At 51.0% G+C, this 21353-nt stretch overlaps 1 protein-coding gene across 1 annotated transcript; it reads right to left on the bottom strand.

The window, feature by feature from the left end:
- Positions 1 to 1927: 1927 nt before the first annotated feature.
- MYOC (myocilin) lies at positions 1928 to 16253 on the bottom strand. Its single transcript, XM_045452935.1, has 3 exons — positions 15575 to 16253; positions 5171 to 5296; positions 1928 to 3259 (listed from the first exon to the last, which is right to left on the bottom strand). Exons 1-3 carry the CDS (start codon positions 16134 to 16136, stop codon positions 2475 to 2477), a joined length of 1473 nt encoding a protein of 490 aa, XP_045308891.1. The 5' UTR covers positions 16137 to 16253; the 3' UTR covers positions 1928 to 2474.
- Between the last annotated feature and the right edge of the window lie 5100 nt (positions 16254 to 21353).

Here is a 21353-nt window from a genome sequence, read left to right as displayed (position 1 = left end):
TGAATTGCATGCCCCACACCGAATTCATATGTCAAAGCTCTAACCACTGGGACCTCAGAATGTGACCACCTTTGGAGATAGATACGGCCTTTACAGAGGTAACTGCGTTAAAGGTGGGTCATTGTGGGTGCGCCCTATCCAATTTGACTGTTGTTCTTATAAAAGAGGAGATTAGGACACACACAGAGGAGAAGGAAGACGGTGTTTAGATACAGGGAGAAGGCAGCATCTACAAGGTCCACTGACACGCTGATCTCAGACTTCTGGCCTCCGGAACCGTGAGAGAAAAAATCCTGTTGTTTTAGCCCCTCCATCCGTGGCCCTTAGTTATGGTGGACTGAGCTGACAGTCATCACACCCGTTCCTCCACAGGAGGCATCACACCCGTTCCTCCACAGGCGTGGCATGCATGGCCTTTGGAGAGACATCACACCCGTTCCTCCACAGGCGTGGCATGCATGGCCTGGATGAGGATCGACTCTCAGAGGGGAAGAAAAGTTAAATTCTTGATTTTACTTTCCAAAGCACACTCTTTGTACCCCTCCCCGCCCCCGTTTGTGTGTGTGCTCACATTCTCTCTCTCAAAAATAAACATTTAAAATATTTTAAAGTTTATTTTTGAGAAAGAGAGCAGGGGAGGGACAGAGAGAGAGGAAGACACAGAATCTGAAGCAGGCTCCAGGTTTGTCAGCACAGAGCCCAACACGGGGCTCGAACTCACAAACTGTGAGACCATGATCTGAGCCAAAGTTGGACGCTTAATCAACTGAGCCACCCAGGTGCCCCTATACAAACATTTTTTTTAATTAAAAAAAATAAAGTCAAGGTTTTGACTTTTAAGAGCTGGCACTCTTGGAAATCCAAAGGCTGAGCCCTGGTCTCATGAACAGGATTTGAGAAGATAAATAAAGGGCTCGACTGTCACATCCCTGCCAGCTGCATAAAGCCTGGGGAAAGCAAGGGGAAAGGGGAGCAAAAGAGAGCTTAGATTCTAGAGCGTTTCTGTCAGGACTTTGTGTCCCACACGATTTGGGGCATGAGAAGGCAGAGCGACTCGTTCTTGCGTCCAGGTAAATCCTGTGTAGGTGGCGAAGGTCCAAGAGAAGTGGCCCTGCACCCACAGAAGAGCAAAAGGGAAACTGAGGTCGATCTAGGAGAAAGGGCCTGAGAACCCTGGGTTTCCGGGGGTGCAGGAGAGCTCCTGATGGGACAAGAACAGGCTAGAAGCAGGCCACCTGATGGGGCTGGCCGTCAATGTGGAGGACACTGGGACTGGAACTGGATACGGAGACATGCATGTGGGCAGCAAATTCTGGACCCTGAGCTGATGACTAAAAGCAGCTGTGATAGGAAACCCTGGTTGGATTCCTCTCCCTCCGTGCCCCCGTGCCCACACCCTGGCTCTCTCGAACACAGGTGTCAGCTGGAGGAGGAAGAGGGAAAACCCGAGTTGACTGAAGACCTGCTAGTGGGACAGAGTCCGAGCTGAATTGGCAAGACGGGGTATTCTACCATTAGGTACGATGGCACCACGAGAGGGCAATGAAGTTCGGTTACTGAAAATTAGTGGCATAAGATTTGCTCCCTTGAGGCTGTGGTTTATGAAATCCATGCCATGACAGCAAACAAGAGCCAGGGTGAAGACAGGGTGAGCTGGGGAAAGACGAAAAGACAGTTTGGGAAAGGCCACGAGCACCAGGAGATGGGATGAGGGGGAGGGGTGAATTCCACTGTTTGGCTGGTGTCATCCTGGGTGGCACCTCAAAACCAGGTGCAGGCCTCTCAGTCACGCAGGCACGCGCGCACACACACACACACACACACCCTTAGCATCCGGCAATCACAGCTCCCAACCCAAAGGAATTATCTAATGGTTGGAATCCGTACTCTCCTCCTAAGCAAAGTATCCCACAAAGTTCAAGGTGGATGGTGTGTAAGATCACTTTATTTCCCAGGGCAAAGGTTATGTGGCACCCACTGGACCCCGCGTGAAGCATTAGAAGCCGACTATGCATATGTTCGGCACAGGTTGCAGGAGCTGTCCCTCCTCTAGAAGTGCCGCTTTGTGTCATGGCTAATGGTAACTGTGCGACGTGCGGGGAATCACCCTGGACGCCATGACAGGGCGAGCTGTTCTGCCCAAACTCCCCTCTTTTAGCCAGGGAGGGCCTTTTACAGAAAGCCTTGTAGTTTTCACGATGAGACGACTATGCATTAGAGCTTTGGCCCCAAATCACCACCAAACTTGAACCGTTTTGGGTCAACAGCCCCGTGAAACCTGGCAGAAGAAAAGAATATGTATTGTGAAACCGTCTAAACCCCCCGGTGGCTGTTTCCACACAGACGTGGCGACGAAGCGCATTCTTCTGGATTAGTAACGAAAGCTCAGAAAGCAGAGGAGAGCCGCGTGGGCTTCGGCTGGCTGGCTCTCCCCTCAGGAGCCCTCCGCATCACCTCCCGGTAGGAGGGGCTTTTCACATCTTGGAGAGCCTGAGGTCGTAGGTGACCATGTTGAAGTTGTCCCAGGCAAAGAGCTTCTTCTCCAGGGGATTGTAGTCCACCATGCTGCTGTACTTGTAGCGGTTCTTGAAGGGGATGGTCAGGGCCCTGCTGCTCCCTGTGCCCGTGTCATACGCAAAGTTGATGGTGGCATCGGGTGACGAGTAGCTGCTGACGGTGTACAAGTGGCCGCAGATGATGAAGGCATTGGCCACTGACTGCTTTCGGATGTTAGTCTCCCAGGTTCGTTCAAGTTCCAGACTCTCCGGGTTCAGTTTGGAGAGGACGATGGCGCCTTTGGCCTCCTGGGTGCTGTAGATGACCCAGAGGCCCGTCTCGTCCACAGCCAGGTCAATGTCCGTGTAGCCGCCCCAGGAATACGGGAACTGCCCGTGGTAGCCCGCCCCGGGGATTTCCTTCTCGGCCTTCACTGTCTCGGTGTTGAGCTCATATCTGATCACGGTTCGGGACTCGGCCCCCTGGAAGTAGAGGCTCCCCCGGTACACCACGGCGCCCGTGCTTTCCAGCGGCCTGGGCAGCACGTGAACCTTGGAAGGGTAGCCCTGCAGGAACTGGCTGCTGAGGTCGTACTCGAACACCTGGCGGATGTCCGTGCCCACAGTGTCGATTCGCCACGTGGTCTCCTGGGTGTAGGGGTAGGCGGGCCTCGGGTCTCTCATCCACACGCCGTACTTGCCCGTGATTGTCTCAGCTCTTCTCAGGGTGAGCGGCTCCCCTACCCAAACCAGTTCTCCGCATCCTGGTGAATGAAAGGCAAACCGACGCGTAAAACGCCTTTCCACCACTTGGAAGCGGTAAAAGTCAGAAGGCCGGAGACAGAGCATCTGGGTTTGAACTCAGGCCCCGCCAGGGCACCTGGGTGGCTCCGCCAGGTAGGCATCCGACTTTCGATTTCGCCTCAGGTCATGATCTCACGGTTTTGTGCGTTCGAGCCCCAGGTCGGGATCTGCACTGACATCATGGAGCCTGCTTGGGATTCATTCTCTCTCTCTCTCTCTCTCTGCCCCTCTCCTGCTCGCACTCTCTCTTTCTCAGAAATAAATAATAAATTAAAAACTTTTAAAGTCAGGCTCTGCTATCCGCTGGCTGTGTGACTTTTGAGTCCCTCAGTCCCCTCAACCTCGGCTCTCTCATTTGTAAAGGGGTATAGTGTTTTGGGTAGTAGAGACGTTGGAAACTTTAAATGTAATTATACGTGTTAGGTGCTTGGTATAGAGTAAATGCCCAGTAAATATTACGTGCTCAATTTGTCGTACGGATTGAACTTCTCCTACTCGCTGTCACTTGTAAAGATGAAGGCTGTACCGAGGGCTTCAAACTGTGTTTCTAATATTTGATTTAAGCCGGGTGGGAACTCATGGGTATTCATCATACTACTGTTTATGACTTTCCTGTCTAATTTACTTCATTTTGAAAAATGAAACCAGGGGCTCCTGGGTGGCTCAGTCGGTTAAGCGTCTGACTTCAGTCCAGGTCATGATCTCACAGTTTGTGAGTTCGACCCCGCGTCAGGCTCTGTGCTGACAGCTCAGATCCTGGAGCCTGCTTCAGATTCTATGTGTCCCTTTGTCTCTGCTCCTCCCCTGCTCACGCTCTCTCTCCCTCTCCTTCAAAAATAAACATCCCCCCCCCCGCTAAATTTTTTTAATTAAAAAAAAAAAAGAAACAAAAATCAAGTCATTATAATAAACTCTATAAAATGAAGTTCTTCAAGCCCTAACCAATGGACCACATAGTTTAGGCACCATTTAAATACAATAAAACCTGAACATAATTTTTTAAATGTAGTGAAGAAATGGTTGAAAACTTAGATTCAGTGGAAATAAATGCAACGGATCTCTGTGCTTTTCTCAGTGTCCTTCTAGAAAATGGGAAGTCTCTGCTGCTCATGTCTCAGGGAACCCTACTCTGGGTATTTCAAAACTTCCCACCACCATACATGCTCTTCTGCTTGGAATAATTGTCCGTGACACAGATAGTCGCAGTTTCTGAAAACCACAGTGTTTGCCTTAAAGTCAGGCTTTCAGGGAACACTTGGGAGAGGGGGCAATACCTCAGGACCCAAAGTTCAGAAAAGATACCTTTAGTAACAGAGCCAGTCGGTTAAGCGGTTAAGCATCCAACTTCAGCTCAGGCCATGATCTCATGGCTCACGAGTTCGAGCCCTGCGTCGGGCTCTGTGCTGACAGCTCGGAGCCTGGAGCCTGCTTGGGATTCTGTGTCTCCCTGTCTCTCTCTGCCCCTCCCCCGCTCATGTTCTGTCTGTCTCTCTCTCAAAAATAAACATTAAAAAAATTCTTTTTAAATAAAATAATTCTATGTGGCAATCAAGTGGGTGAAATAAACATCTCTCTCCTCTTCCCACCACCCCTCACCCCTCCCTAAGCCTCCACCCTCTGCAGCCCAGTTGAGCCCACCACCCCCCAAGTGGGTGATGAGATGTAAGGCTTTGCTAGGGAAAGGCGGACGCCTGCCAGCATGCCCTGGAAAGCTGGCAGAGAGGGGCTCTTTCTCTCTCCCCTCCCTCCTCTCTGCCAGGGCTCATTGATGACCTGCCCTCCCCCCAAAGTGGGCTGACCAACTCTGAGCACAGAGCTAGTCACGGATCAAGACCACGTGTGTACAAAAGGGAAGAAATTTAATTTTATACCAGGGTCTCCCTCTTCACTCCTGGGATGGCCAGATGGACTCTCCTTCAGGATTCGGGAAGCAGGAACCTCCGTTAACTCTGACTTCAGTTCCTGGAAGTTGACGGTCTCCACGTTCCATTTAGAAACTATATTAAAAGAAAGAGACAAACTCGTACTATGAGGAAGAATGGCCCAATGACTATGTTGAGGATGGTATTTAAATAGGCTTCCAGAGATAAGATGATGTTTGAGATTTGTTTTAAGATAGTGCCTGGCTGGCTCAGTCAGAGGGCCTGTGACTCTTGATCCGGGGTCATGAGTTTGAGCCCCATGTTGGGTGTAAAGATTAATTAAATAAATAAAACTTTAAAAAGAGATAATAAGGGACACTTGGGTGGCTCAGTCAGTTATGTATCCCACTCTTGATTTCGGCTCAGGTCATGACCCCAGCTGGGGTCATGGGATCAAGCCCCGAGTCGGCTCCACACTGAACATGGAGCCTGCTTAAGATTCTCTCTCCCTCTGGGGCACCCGGGTGGCTCAGTCGGTTGAGTGTCCGACTTCGGCTCAGGTCATGATCTCACGGTTCATGAGATCGAGCCCGACCTCAGGCTCTGTGCTGACAGCTCAGAGCCTGGAGCCTGCTTCGGATTCTGTGTCTCCCTCTCTCTCTGCCCCTCCCCCGCTCGCGCGCGCGCTCTCTCTCTCTCTCTCTCTCTCTCTCTCTCTCTCTCTGTCTCTCTCTCACAAACAAACATTAAAAAAAAAAAAAAGACTCATCGGACAGCTGTCAGAACTGCGGTTCATGTTGTTCTCTCTACTGTTATGAATGTGTGGAAGGTTTCCATGATAAAAAGCTCACAAATAATACATTGCATAGCGACATGCCTAGCACAGAGTAGGGTATTCAAAATAAAATAAAGTAAGCTCGTACCCCTTAAAATAATTCCCACTAGCGGGTCTAATTTATTAGCAGGCTGGGGCGCCTGGGTGGCGCAGTCGGTTAAGTGTCCGACTTCAGCCAGGTCACGATCTCGCGGTCCGTGAGTTCGAGCCCCGCGTCAGGCTCTGGGCTGATGGCTCAGAACCTGGAGCCTGTTTCTGATTCTGTGTCTCCCTCTCTCTCTGCCCCTACCCCGTTCATGCTCTGTCTCTCTCTGTCCCAAAAATAAATAAACATTGAAAAAAAATTTTTAATTTATTAGCAGGTGAAGTGTGATTCTGGGATATTCAGAAGGCCCTTAGCATTTTCTGGGATGCCTGAAATTCAACAATTAACAACTCCCTGCATGACATAAGGTTCTTCCTGGTCATGATGCAAATGTTCCTATAAGAAGTAATACATTCAGCTCTACGTGGTCAATTGAAATATGCTGTCAGAACCCTTTCTGAGACCAGTTTTGGACCAGGAGAAAGTGTGCAGGGCTCCTATAGGAATTTGTGGGCGGGGGCGGGGGTTGTGCATAGAGAAGGGAAGGGGTGTGTGTGGGAGGCACTGGTGAGACCAAAAGTTACAACACCGTGTCACACACTGCTACTCTGGGTTAGGGTTAGTGTTATACAGGAGTCCCTGGATCCAACAAAAAAGCAGCAGCCACCGCAGGTACGTCTAGTGAGGCCAGCAGATCAGGAGCTGATCGCTGATGAAAAGACACTGATCCCAAGGGGAAGGCACTGATCCCAAGTGGGAAGGCACACCCACACCCTAAGGCCCACATGGGGAAGTGCCAGGGGTCACTCAGGAGGGAGGGGAACATGGGCAGGAGCCTTTACTGTTTTTTCCTGTGGGAAGGAATGAGCCAGGCCAGGTAAACAGGTTTAGGATTGGCTGGTGTGAATAATTTCAGCAGGCCTGGGGCATAGGGGCTGTCCCTGGTTGTCTGGTACCGGGCTCGGAGGAGATGAGGGCAGGCGGACGGTGCCCTTGACTGTGATCACTGATAGAGGCCGGGTGGGGCACGGACGCTGGGTGGGTGGGCTTGTGCATGAGAAGCGAGCTGGCAGGTGGGTCAAATGCTGTCTCTAGGAATTGGCTAATCTGCGAGGCCCAGACGTCAGAGCATCAGAATAAAATGCTTAGAATAGTGGCCTGTTCTCTTGCTGGCCATCTCAGTCAGTTCTCGGCCCCCGGGGTGACCACCCCACTCGGGGCTCCCACGCCACTGGCCCCGAGGGCAGTCAGTGTGGTGACTGGGGCTGGGCTCCTGCATAGTGGAGAAGGTCAGGCAGTCATTCTGTCTTCTGTCACTTGTTAGCTCAAGTTGCCTTTCAGGCACAGATTACAATGGAATGCTTAACCCTTCTGGCTCTGCCACATTTCATCGGTCTTCAGCCACATATTCTTCGGTGAACGACAGTACCAGAAGGCGGTGGGGAACACTTCCTATCCAGCCTAGAAGCTCTCAGGCTTGGGGCGCCTGGGGAGCTCAGTCAGTTGGGCATCCGACTCTTGATTTCGGCTCAGGTCATGATCTCATGGTTTGTGAGTTCCAGCCTCTCATCGGGCTCCGTGCTGACAGCTCAGAGCCTGTTTGGGATTCTCTGTCTCCCTCTCTCTTTGCCCCTCCCCAACTCAGGCGCGTGCACATGCATAATAAATAAATAAACTTTAAAAAAAAAAAAAGCTCTCAGGCTTTGAGGGGCTGTGTAGCTGAGCTGTGGCCCCCCTCCGGCTGCCTCCTGCCCTGCTCTCTGCGGGCCTGTGACTGTCCCGAGGGCCTGCATCCTCCTGCTTGGGTGTCCCCCAGTCCAGAGTGGGCTGTGTGAGCACTTGAGAGACTTCAGCCAAAATGTGTGGCCAACTGAGGGCATCCTAGCTATGCAGCCCAAACTCCAGGGGCGAGTGGGGACACCCCCAAGGACATGGCAGGTCTTCAGTGTCCCCAGTCTCGGGGAGCTGCCCATCCATCTAAATAGCCAGCCCCTCCGGGACACCTACACTGCAAGGTTGTGCCGGTTGTGGAGATACAGGGTGAATGAGATACACTTGTCCATGGCCTTGAGGAATTCATGGGCTGGCTGAGGAGTCACATGGGTTCACTCCAGGCTGCTTTGGGAACAAGGTTCCCTTGGACGATACAAATGTCTCTGCGAGTGTCCTGGGAAATGGATTTGGTTCCCTGAATCTCCTTCTGTCTGCCTGAAGATCTACAAAGGTGAGGAAACTCCTCTGCTCTTTACTCCCAGCTTGCCTTGACAGGGCAGATGCTGATTCAGCTGATTCACTAGCTCACAGTTTTTTTTCCCAGACCAACTTGGGGACTGTCACCAGCCACTCCTTCCTGTCCAGGGCTGGCGACCCCCATACTTGAGCCAGGGAATTGGTGCTGCCTGTGGGCAGCATGGCAGAGGGGCGGGGTGTCTGAGGTTCCCTGCTCTTCTGTGCCGCCAGGAGGAGGTAAGAGTGAGGGACCTCTTCCTCTTCGAGGGAAGAGCAGAGCGGTTCATAACTATGCCTGCTTCCTGGAGCACAGGCCTCCCCGCTCTCCGTCTGCCTCTCCCGCCCCCACGCCTGCTCTCTTAGGCCTAAAACACAGCGAGGGAGCCTTGACCCCTGGCTATGGGGAGCACCCCCCCACTCCCCTCACCCCCCCCTCCCCTGCCGTGCCTGGCTGACCTCTCAGACTGAGCAGAGGCAACGTCTCAAAATCAGCAAACTCCCTGAGGTGAGCTGTTTGCTTTTCCTCTGTACCTTTCCTTGGACCATCACAGACCATTCCTCAGAACAATTCCAAACTTCTTTTGTTTCCATTCATTCTCAGAACACCGGAGCGAGTGTAGGCAGTGTGAGGTGAGAGACAAATACTGCAGTGGCAGCTGTACAAAACTTCTAGAGAGTTCCCTTGCCCCACCGCAGGTCCCCACCTTTCGGCTCCAGGACCCACGGTTGCCATACTAGGGCCACTGTGAGCCACGCGGCCCCTGTGCCGGCCCCTTCCTCTGTGCATCTGGTGCACAGTGCCTTATCCTGTGAACGTGACCGGGGTGATCACGGGGCGTAGCGACTTACTGAGAAATAGACACAGGCCGAGAAAAGGAAAGGGACATGCCTGCAAATCAATGAGAAGAAAATTAAGAGAAAGGCCCTCTTTACCCACAGAGGGGAGAAAGTGGGGGAAACAAACCCGAACAGGCATTCTCCCAAGAGACTTGCCCGAAGACAGCTGACATACTGGCCCCGAAATACTGAAAACAGATGCTTTGGGGAAAGGGATGATTAACAGGTATTTATAGCTCTTTCCACCTTTTGAAGCAGTTTCATATAAATTCTTTATGTGATCTGATACTTTCACAGCTTTTAAAAAAAAAATGGAAGAAGGCTTTAGGGCTGCAGTCCGCACCTCATGTAATTATTGCCACCACTTATTACGTGCCTCCTGCGAGCCAGGGACTGTGCTAGGAGCTCGCTGTCATTACCTCTCTTCCACATAACAGTCCTGATGCGGACGATATTCTCTTCGTTTTGCAGAAAAGGAAACTGAGGCACAGGGAGGTTAAGTAACTTGCCCGAGGCCACACAGCTGGTTAGTGGTGGGACTAGGATTTGAACCCGGGTCTGTCTAGGCCATGGCAATTGTGAACCTTTCCTCCCTGCGGTGGGGAGTTTGGTGGGTTATAAATTGATGGCCCCTCGGTGCCAAATGCACACTTCCATATATGTTTTCTGAAAAACGAGGCATTTCTCCTTTCAAGTGAGCACGATGTCAGGCTTCCTCAGTAGAGGGCGCTGGGGGGAGATTGTGGAAGGAAGTTGGTGGGGGGGGGCGGTGTGGAAGGAGGCTGGGTTGGCCGTGTGAGGGTGAGGACATCTGGTGGAGTCCTGCCCCAGCCAAGACTCGGTTCCTCTGCGACCCTGCAGCCTCGGCCCGACGGTGACCTTTCCACAGCCCTGTCAACACGGAACCCAGAGTCCCTGCAGAGGCCCCCCGTGCTCTGCCGGCCTCCTCTACAGGCCCCCAGCCGGCTCCGCAGCCATCCCTGACCCCAGTGTCCCACACCACGGTCACCCTCCAGAGCCGGCCATTCGGCTCCAGCCTGGACAAAGTGGCCAGCTTCTCTGGTGGGCTGGCCCTCACCTTCCTCTGTGAGGCCTGACTCGGTCCAAGTTTGTCCCTCCTCTGGGACCTTCCCTCAGCCCAAGGGTGCCAGGTAGAACTTACTTATTCAGCTCATATTGTGCTTTCATTCTACCTGATTCTTTCTATTAAGAGGCCCTGGCGGGGATGCCTAGATGACTCAGCCAGTTGAACGTTGGACTTTTGCTCACGTCATGATCTCATGGCTCATGGGTTCGAGCCCTGCATCGGGCTCTGTGCTGACAGCTCAGAGCCTGGAGCCTGCTTCGGATTCTGTGTCTCCTTCTCTCTCTGCCCCTCCCCCTCACACTCTGTCTCTCTCTCTCTCTCAAAAATAAACATTAAAAAAAAAAAAAAGAGGCCCTGGGGCGCCTGGGGGGCTCAGTTGGTTAAGCATCTGACTCTTGATTTCAGCTCAGGGCATGATCTCACGGTGGTGAGTTTCAGTCGCCAGTCGAGTTCCCAGCTGAGCTGAGCATGGGGCCTGCTTGGGATTCTCTCCCTCCTTCTGCCCCTCCCCCACTAATTCTCTCTCTCTCTCTCTCTCTCTCTCTCTCTCTCTCTCTGTCTCTCTCAAGCATATAAAAATAAATAAATAAAAATTAAGAAATAAAATAAAAACTAAAAGGCCATGACGTAACCTGCAGCATGGAGTCTATGCCCTGACTGGACGCAGACCCATACCTGAGGCTTTTCCAGCAGCTTCAGACAAGCTGCTCAGAACTGGGGGGAGTGACTCACTCCTGGACCCGAGCTCAGATGCCAGCGGGTGGCATGCACAGCTCCCAGGTGGCACACACTAGGAACCCAGGCTTCTGGCCGGCTGCCAAAGAAGAGGTGGCCCCGGTGTGTGGCTGCTGCTGAGTTCCTTTCCTGGTCCCACCGAGGTCCTCACAGCTCTGCGCAGAGGGCCCTTTTCTTCCTCCGTCCCCCTTCCCTCTCTCTCTCTCTCCCCTGTCTCTGCCCCATCCCCACGCCTCTCCTCCCTCTTTGCCAGAACCACACCTCACTTGCTTTCTTAGCAGTAAACGAGAACCATAGTGAAGCATTAAGTCAGGGAATGGCTTCCAGAACAACAGCAAGGCCCTTTCTCAGTTGGCAGGTGGGATGGTAGGCTGACAAGTCAGCTGGCTGCTTCTTGCTTGTTTCAGCCAGGAGCATCTGGCAATGGTGAGCTCCCAGGGCAGAGCCGTCTGGCATGAAGACAGAGGCCTGTGGGAGAGGATGCATGGGGAGGGGGGGTGCAAAGGCTGGGAAGCAGCTGTGTGAAGGAGCCGGGACTGGGACTGGGCCCGAGTCGTAGCTTCCTAGTTCGGGCTTGCCACGTCCCTGCTGTGTGACTTTGGGCAAGTTGCTCGACCTCTCTGAGCCTCAGTATTCTTAGTTCAAACTATAAACGAAATGTCCTCGATAAAAATGTCAAAATCAAAATTTCTCTGGAATGTTGAAAAATCGCTCATATTTCCTTCCGAACGTGGGGAGAAAACAAAAAGAGGTTATGAAAATATTAAGGACTGTATTGTATCCAATAGCTAAAAAAATTTTAGGGCTTTTATTTGTTTGTTTCTCTTAAGATTCAGTCCTTCCGTGGTTGAAAAGTTCATGCCTATTGCAAAATTCTGGAAACTTTCTGCATGCTCTGCCCTTTGTCCCTTACCTCTGCTTTGCAGACATATTCTAGGGAGCTTAAGCCAGAAACTCCCAGGAAAGTGAAGATTAGCCAGCAGACTAATGTCCCGGGTGTTACGCCAACACGTACTGTCTCTGGGATCAATGTGCATGCCAAAATATTATGTACGGGTAAACGTTATAATCATTAAACAGCGTTTTAAAACAGTAGGGCAACAGGAGCACAAGAAGCCCTTCATCACGACACATTTACTGCGCTCAGCGTGCTGCCTGCTTCTGCCCGCTACCTCTCATCTGCGTGGTCACCCCCACAGGGGATTGCTATCTGCAGCCCTTGCCTTGAACACCTCTGGTGCTCCTCCTCCATGTCCTGCCCACCTTTTCCCAGCCATTGCCGTGGCAACCTGTCCTGTGCAGGTGTCATCGGCTGGGACCTGGCTTCCGCTGCCCTGCCCCAGCTTCTCTGACTCCACAAGAGCTAGTCTGGTGCCCACATCTGTGCATCATGGGAGCGGGATCCACGAATGAATGCTCCCTCCCTCGGCTGCATTCTTTTTTTCTTTGTTTAAAATGTTTATTCATTTTTTGAGAGAGAGCACAAGTGGGGAGGGAAAGAGAGAGACGGGGAGAGAGAGAATCCCAACCTAAGCAGGAGTTTTGCTGCCCGCACGGAGCCCGACGCGGAACTCGAACTCACGAACCGTGAGATCATGACCTGAGCTGAAGTCGGACACTCAACTGACTGAACCACCCGGGTGCCCTCATTCTACACAGCTCCCCGGCAGGGCTTGGTGGGGTCAAGCCTCCACCACCCACTGTGGGGACCCACTGGGGAACGCCCCCTCCCTCCTTACGTGCTCGCTTTCCTTCTCTGACTAGCTCTCCCCTGCCCCTGATTCCTGATCTCCCTGGGATTAGACCCACGCAAATCACTGCATAAAAGCCCCCACCCCAGGCTTCTCTCTGGGAAGTACAGACTGAAGCAGACGCAAAGTAAAGGGAAAAGTGGGCTTCTCTTGGGACACTGCTAACGGACTCTGAGAGATCTTGTGGTAATCTGTGTGTTTCTCTTGGGGCTTATTTAATAGGTTTCCAGACACTTTGCTGCAAAATTATTACGACAAAGTTGTATATATACTATCTCAACACTCTCTCTCTCTCTCTCTCTCTCTCTCTCTCACACACACACACACACACACACACACACACACACACACACATGAATAAGGGGTTTCTGTGATTCTAAGAAGATCTTTTTTCTATGTAACAATTACACCATAAAGACAGCGGTGGTGACAGTCTGAATGGCAGACGAAGAAAAAGTCCACCTTCTGTGGCCTCCCTGGGCTGGGCTCCCGCAGCCTCCCCTGCCCTCGCCCTCAGTTCTTGCCGCCCCTGCTTCGAGCACAGCCGCACTTAACCTCCAGCTGCCCAGAAAGCCCTTTCTTTACCCTCAGATTTAAGACCTCGAAGCCTATCTTTGGTTCCAAACATTTCTTTCCCTGATGTTTAAATGCACACTTCCTGTTTTTTACCATTAGGTTCTATAAACCAGGGGTCACCTCAAGGTCCCCGAAGGGCCGCTGGACCTCAGGAAGGGGAGGAACTGAATTTGAGTTTTGGCTCTGCCTTTAGCTGGCTAGGTGGCCATGGACCAGCTCTGGGCCTCAGTTTCCACATCTGCACAAATGAGCCAGTGGATCAGATGCTTTCCAGGCCACTTTTGCAGCTCTACGTTCTTGTGCTAATGTAATTTCCTGCTCATGAAAAAAAAAACCCATGGCTAAAAAGAGTTTCCAAGCTTGGAGTTCACTCTAATGGGCTGTTGTCCTTATTTCAAAAGTAGAGTAGCTGGAAAGAACAAAAAGAAATGTAAAATTAGAGAACACATCTCATAAATTCCCCAAGGCTTGTTAAATGACCACAGGACAATAAAAGGCTGTTTATTTGCCTCTGTTTCCACACACACACACACACACACACACACACACACACACACACGGGTTTTTGTTGAGAATGTGACTCCATTCGCTTAACAGTCTGAAATAAGTAATCTTCATAATGTTCCTATTAATACTAATACTTTTATTTGTGCTCAAAGACTCGAGTTCAGCAAGTTTTAGTGCAACCACTGATCACCGAGCAACCCGGGGCCCTTCGGGCCTCATTTTCTTTTGTTGTAAAATTTAGCATCAAATCTCTTCCAACTACAGCAATACGGGGTCTTTAAAAATCCTTTCCACCTTAGAGTTATTTCGTGAGCCCCACAAACATCCTTCACGGTAGACAATCTCATTAGCACGTAAGGGGTAAGAAGTCAAGGTCCAGAAGGTAAAGGACTTGCCCAAGGTCACATCCAGGCTTCGATGTTTGTCAGTCTCGCTTATTTGCAGACTTTGCCTTTTATGTAGAAAGCCTTTTTAGAAAATAATTTCCCATTGTTTTATTCTGATGATCTCCAAGCCTTTGGAAAAGTTGAAAGAATAGTACAATAAGTGCCCCCCTCCTCGCCACGTGCTGTTCACAGAGAGTCACCAGTTGTGAAAACTTTGGTGCATTTTTTTACCTTCCTTTCTGTCACTCTTTCCATATTTACAGTCTTTGCTGAACCGCCTGAAAGGAAATTGCAACCATTCTGCCACCTTTCCCCTAAGGACTTGAGTATGTACTCTCGGAAGATACTCTCCCTAACCACCACACCATCTCTCGCCCAAGAAACTGAGCAGTCATCAATAGCATAACCGTAGAAGCAGCCGATATTCTAATATCATCAGTGATTCCAAGCCTGTCCTTTGTAGCTTTTTTTCCCCTGGATGTAGGAGCCAGTCCAGAGCCAGGCACTGCATTTGGCCACCGCATCTCTCTAGCCTCTTTCAATCTAGAACAATACACCTGTCCCCTTTCTTTCTTGATGGTGACATCTCTGAAGAGTCTGGACTAACTGTCCCACAGCTGGATTTCCTTGCTTGTTTCCTCCCGATTGGAAAACTTCTCCAACAGTGAATATTTGGGAGCACAGCTTCAAAAAAAGTGACACAAATACTATCTTCCCAACTAATGGGGAGAGTGTGCCCCCCGTTGCAACCAACACTCACGGACTCACCTTCAAGCAGGGACAAGGACGAACAGCCCAGCATCTTAGAAAGAGCCACCTCGAGGAGTTGCCTGGTGACTTAAAAGCAGAGGTCCTCGGATTGGGCAAAGAGGCCGAAAATTCGCAAAGACAACATATTGAGGAACCCGACAAAGAGTCACCACCTCTTTATTTTGCCAAGAAAGGACATGAAAAAATCCCCACCGTCTATCATGATTTCATAAATCAATTGTCAGGTCATTTTAACAACAAGAGGCAGGAATCACAGTCTCCAAACAAAGATCCACCGAAGGGGTAGTTTTCTAAAAAGCCTAGTTGGGAACCTTCTACTGATCATCTACATATACGTCTCACCTGGTCTCCTATTTCTCATTTTACCGTCACTGTGAGAACCGTCCCGGAAGCCACAAGAGCTCGGGACCGCTGACCCGAACAGAGCTCCCAGGAGCGAGATGACTAGTAACCTGTGAGGCTGATTGCTCCCCTGGATTCGTCTGCCTCGTGCTGGACGTGCAGCCTCCGGGAGAGAGGGGAGGGCGGGAGAGCAAGCCTGGGCCACCTGTAACAGGTCACTATGAGCCATGCCACCTTCTGGACTCGGGGACCCCTTCACCGCACATTCTTACCTTCCCTGGAACCTGATGGCACATCCTGAGGGGTGCCGCGGGCCTGGGGACACTGGCCTCTTCTCAGCCTTGCCACCTCCTGGCTGCTGCTGTCCAGCCTCCGGGCCAGATCCTCGTTCTCTTCCCTCAGTCGCCTCTTCTCTTCCTCCAGAGCTGACTTGTCCCGGAGGAGGTTGCTGTAGGAAGCCTCCAGCTCCCTGTTTTGGCTTTCCAGCTGTTCTCGCTCCCTTCTCAGGGCGCCCAGCTCCCTCTGCAGCCCCTCCTGGGTCGCCGAGGGCCCAGCAGCCTCGTCCAGGGTCAGCTGGTGGACAAGGCCCTCCAGGGACCTGAGCCGGGCTTTGGTGGACTCCAGGTCTGCCCGCTGGGCACTGCTGTCTCTCTGCAGGTCCTGGATGGCTGACATGGCCTGGCCCTGCTCGGGGCAGCTGGACTCGTTGGGGCTGGCCACACTGAAGGTGTACTGGCATCGGCCACTCCGGTCATTGGCTTTCCGGAGCTGGGCTGTCCTGGCCCCTAAGCCCCATACCAGACAGGCCAGAAGTAGCAGCTGGATGGCTGGCATCTCGGGCCTGCAGCGGCAGTGATGTGCAGAGACCGGGCAAGGCTTCCCCAGGACAGCTCTCCTCCTCTGGGAGGTGTCTGGACGGGTGGCCCTGCCGGTGCACGCCTTGGCTTCACAGAGGTTTATATATACTGGAGAGCCACCCCTGCACTGGAAGGGGGAGGTGGCCACGTGAGGCTGGGTGGGGCCATGCACAGGGGAATTGTTTTCTCACGGCCAGCAAAACTCTTAGAATGACACTCCAGAAGTCTGTTTTGAATTTCTTTGAAAAAAGAACGTCTCGCTTTATGCACCCCGTATCCCTCTGATATTCTCCCCCATATCCCCACCCTGTCTTGTGCCCACGCATTCACACGCGCCTACTTCATCCAACGGGAACTACTTGTGTGTCCGTTTCAATAAGGATTTATTTCTAGTTTGTATTTCCATTTACTCTGCAAACTCTATTGAGACCTGCTCTGTGTCACGGACTGTGCTAGGAACGGGGGATGCAGACCGTTCCTAAGACACAGTCCCTCTGTCCCTGTGGCCGTGACAGAAACACCTAACAGCCAGCCAGAACACGAGGGCAGCATGCCGCCCAGCTTCAGGGAGCAGGGATCCTGTAAAGGCAGCTGGAAGCAGAATTCCTCCCTTGCCCCGAGCTTCACAACAAGTGTGGGTGTGTATTTGGGAGAACCTCCTAATTCTGGTCTCAGCACATCAGGCACCTAAGTCAGTGATAGGCTCTAGACTAGTTCTTACCGAGTGTGTGTGTGTGTGTGTGTGCAAAAGCACCTCAATTCTCATTGATGAAATCTATGGAACCCTTCTCAGGAAGATGTTTTTGTTCTTTTTAAGGTTTATTAATTTTGAAAGAAAAGAGCACGAGTGGGGGAGGGGCAGAGAGAGAGAGAGAGAGAGAGAGAGAGAGAGAAGAGGGAATCCCAAGCAGACTCTGGGCTGTCAGCGCAGAGCCCGACACAGGTCCATCTCAAGAACCGTGAGATCATGACCTGAGCAGAAATCAAGAGTCACATGCTTAACCGACTGGGCCACCCATGCCCCCAGGAAGATGTTTTTAAATGTGTAAAATTTATAGGACTGCAAAGGAAGCACAAGATATTGAAATACTGCTATCAAAATATTTTGAAAATTTGAAATATGCATGTCCTTTATTAACACTTAATTTTTTTAAGCTGACTCCACACCCAATATGTGGTTGAACTCACAACCCTGAGATCAAGAGTCACATGCTCTACCACTGAGCCAGCCAGCCATCTTTGTTGACGCTTTAAAAACAAGGTCTTGGGGCGCCTGGGTGGCTCAGTCGGTTGAACGTCCGACTTCAGCTCAGGTCACGATCTCGCGGTCCGTGAGTTCAAGCCCCATGTCGGGCTCTGGGCTGATGGCTCAGAGCCTGGAGCCTGGTTCCAATTCTGTGTCTCCCTCTCTGCCCCTCCCCCATTCATGCTCTGTCTCAAAAATAAATAAATGTTAAACAAATAAATAAATATAAAAACAAGGTCTTTTAGGGACTCCTGTATGGTTCAGTGGGTTAAGCATTTGACTCTAGATCTCAGCTCAAGTCATGATCTCGCAGTTCATGAGTTCGAGCCCCAAGTCGAGCTTCATGCTGACAGCCGGAGCCTGCTTGGGATTCTCTCTCCTTCTCTCTCTCAGCCCCTCCCCTACTCATTCTCCACCCCCCCACACACACACACAAACACATACTAAAAAAAAAAATTGAAAACAAAGCCTTTATCTTTTAATGTTTAACTTATCTTTGAGAGAGAGAAAGAGCGTGAATCGGGAGGGGCAGAAAGAGAGGGAGACACAGAATCCCAAGCAGGCTCCAGGCTCTGAGCTGTCAGCACAGAGCCCGACTTGGGGCTCGAACCCACCAACTGTGAGATCATGACCTGAGCAGAAGTCGGACCCTTAACCAATTGAGCCACCCAGGCACCTTGAAAACCAGCTTGGTCTTTAAACACTTTAAAAATAGGAAGGGATGTCTAATTTCAAAGTAGTTTGAGTGTAAATGCTATTTATCGCATGGAATCTGCACCAATCGCAATGTAACATAAAATGCCTGTGATTTCTATCGGTAATGATAATACAGGTACTGCTATTACAACTTTGGATTTATGGCTATTTCTAGCGTGAAATGAAATGTTAAACCTAAAATTTAATTAGAAGGTAGTGAAAATAAAGATGAGATTTTTTTTTCCTACCCTAGGCTAACCATTCCCTGCTTTTATTAATAAACCTAAAGAGAAAACAAACAAATAACAAATGACAAAACCATCCGAATGTGCTAAGAGGAGGTCTGTGCAAATGAGAACGTGTGTAGCAGCCTCATCGGTAACTCAAAAATAATGTTTGCCATTGAGCGATTTCTGTGGTTTGATACCAAAAACATCTTCAATGTTTGGCAGATTCACCCGGAGTTTGGGAGAATACATTTTGTTCAAAAGATTCTATTCTTGGGGCGCCTGGGTGGCTCAGTCGGTTGAGCGTCCGACTTCAGCTCAGGTCATGATCTTGCGGTCTGTGAGTTCGAGCCCCGCATCAGGCTCTGGGCTGATGGCTTCAGAGCTTGGAGCCTGCTTCCGATTCTGTGTCTCCCTCTCTCTCTGCCCCTCTCCCGTTCATGCTCTGTCTGTCTCAAAAATAAATAAATGTTAAAAAAATTTTTTTTAAAGATTCTATTCTTATCTGGTTCTAGAGTCAGACTTGAACTTGAGACATTTACAAATGGGTGCCTGTTTACTGCTGACTAGATGGTCCTATTCTCCGTTCCCTAATCCGATAATAAACATTACCAAAATGGTTTCCGAATCCGATAATAAACATTACTAAAATAGCAAGAACTGGTTCAAGTCTGTTCGGCTCTACTCTCAGGAATGTTTTCTTCCTGTTAAGAGAACTGAGATTGTTCCTTAGGGGAGCAATCCACAGAGGAAAGGAGTTCTGGATAAAGAAAAACATTAAGTAATTTTCCTGCCTTCAGCTTGCTCAGGATCACTCTGCTTGTAAAGAAACAATAGAGATGTCGGGTCCCGTGTTCTGACTTCTCTTGGACTGAGCTCCTTTCCAGGCGACAGCACTGCCTGGTACAACCCAGGAGCGCGCAGCCCAAAGTTGCCGTGCCTCTTCCCACTGGTCACTTCCCACTGCGCTTTACTGCAGCTTCATCTTTCTGGCCCACACTCCATCCTCTCCTTTCCTTTATCTCCCCTGCGCTGCAGGCCAGTCCATGGCACAAAAGTCGTGTCACACAGTCGCTGAGGAGCCTCGTGGGTGCCAGTCGGGGGGGTGAAGAATTGAACAATCCCGGCATTTTCACTTGGTCCAACCCAGGTTTCGAACGCCAGGCGAGAGCTACCATCGATTCCCCCCCCCCCCCCCAGTGCTCTTTATGGGCCCTGGCAAATGCTCAGGAAAAGAAAACGTGGCTGTGGGGTTCACATACCCCCCCCTCATCCCCCACTGGGCTTCAGCTGCTGGAGCTCTGCCTGGCTGCCTGCCTTTTCAAAGCCTTCATGGGGCTTGAGCCACAAGGACACTAGCAGATGAGAAAACTAAGGCCCAGGGAAGGAGAAGATGTGCCCAGGGACAAATTACCAACGAGCGGTAGAGCCAGAAAGGAAACTGAGGTCTTCTGATTCTGAGGTTTTCCACCGTCTTGCATAAGCCACATCCACCCAAGTGCCCAGGAGTTGCCCAGAAGGTATGAAAGACTCCAGTCACTTCTTCCAGGAACTGACGCTCTAGGAAATGAGCTAGCTTCCTATACTCACATTAAATAAAGGCCTTCATGAGGGAAAACTCATGCACATCCTTCGGTTTTCACAGCTGACGTTATGAAACTGCAGTGTTTCATCAAATCAAATTACTCTCCTAAAAGCAGAGAAAGGGGCTCACTGCAGACAAACACAGTCCCGGCCCATGAGCAGCAATATACATCTGGTGTGCTCTTTTCACCCTCCTGCCTGTCACCACCCTCTCGGGGCCAGCGCCCCCACTCCTCACCGCCCCCACCTCCTGGTATTGGCCTGGACCTGAGGCCCCTTTTCCTCCGAGGAAACACTGTGCACTCCAGATTCGCTGTTAGACTGTGTTCCATGGCCATTTCCTTTCTGGAGCCTGGAGCCAGGGAGCCTCCAGCTCAGATGCTGCCAGCAGCCAGGAAGACGCTCATGGGGTGTGTCCGCCAAGTGCAAACGGGTGTCCTTTGCTGGAGCAGGCATGGAAGGTGCGGGCCGGGGGCCTTCTGTGAAAGACGGAGGCAGCAGGGGGCGCTAGGGAGCGGCATTAGTAAGGCGCCTCCTTCAGTTCCGTTCAAGGCTGTGTCTATTTTTGTTCATTTAGTGTTGGGTTTCGGCCGGCTGGCTACTCATTTTCTCCTGCAGTTCTTCCAGGAGAAAACGTAACCCCCATGAAAGTAAGACTGTGACCACTTTGTTCACCATTTTGTCCCCGGTGTCTGCCGGATACAAGCACTCGATACGTTTTCAGCGGATGCATGGATGGATGCAAAATTCAAGCCGGCATAAAGAGAAAGAGGGCCCCAAGGAAGGAACACAAAGCGAGTGGCACCGTCCCGAAGGCTGTTCAGGACACTCTGGGCAGCTCCCTGCTGGCAAGGATCCCCCAGCTGGAGAGGAAACTTTGCCGGGGGCACACTCTCCTCCCCCAAATGCACACAGATAGCCTCAAATGGGATTATTTCGTGGGTACCTTTCCTTCGCAACAGCTATTGATGGGTAGGATTTCCACAGGGTATTGGTAGGGGGGAGGGTGTGGAGATACAAGAAGAAGCACAGAAAGAAAAAGTGAGATTTATTCAAAAGATCAAAGAACAGCCCTGTTTGAGAAAGAGCACCAGGCCTGTGTCCCCGGGGCTGTCCCAGATCCGGCTGGAAGAGCCAGGGTTGGGGGGAACAGTGATTGCTAACGTATTGGGAGCTGGGACACAGTATCCTTGTATGCCTGACTTTACAAAATTGTTGGGGCGCCTGGGTGGCTCAGTCGGTTAAGCGTCCGACTTCAGCTCAGGTCACGATCTCGCGGTCCGTGAGTTCGAGCCCCGTGTCGGGCTCTGGGCTGATGGCTCAGAACCTGGAGCCTGCTTCCGATTCTGTGTCTCCCTCTCTCTCTGCCCCTTCCATTTTCATGCTCTGTCTCTCTCTGTCTCAAAAAATAAATAAACGTAAAAAAAAAAAAATTAAAAAA

This window comes from Leopardus geoffroyi, chromosome C3 (assembly GCF_018350155.1).
Source record: "Leopardus geoffroyi isolate Oge1 chromosome C3, O.geoffroyi_Oge1_pat1.0, whole genome shotgun sequence".
In the NCBI taxonomy this organism is placed as follows: Eukaryota; Metazoa; Chordata; class Mammalia; order Carnivora; family Felidae; genus Leopardus; species Leopardus geoffroyi.
Note: the sequence above shows the minus strand (reverse complement) of the source record. Positions and strands in the feature narration are given on the sequence as shown.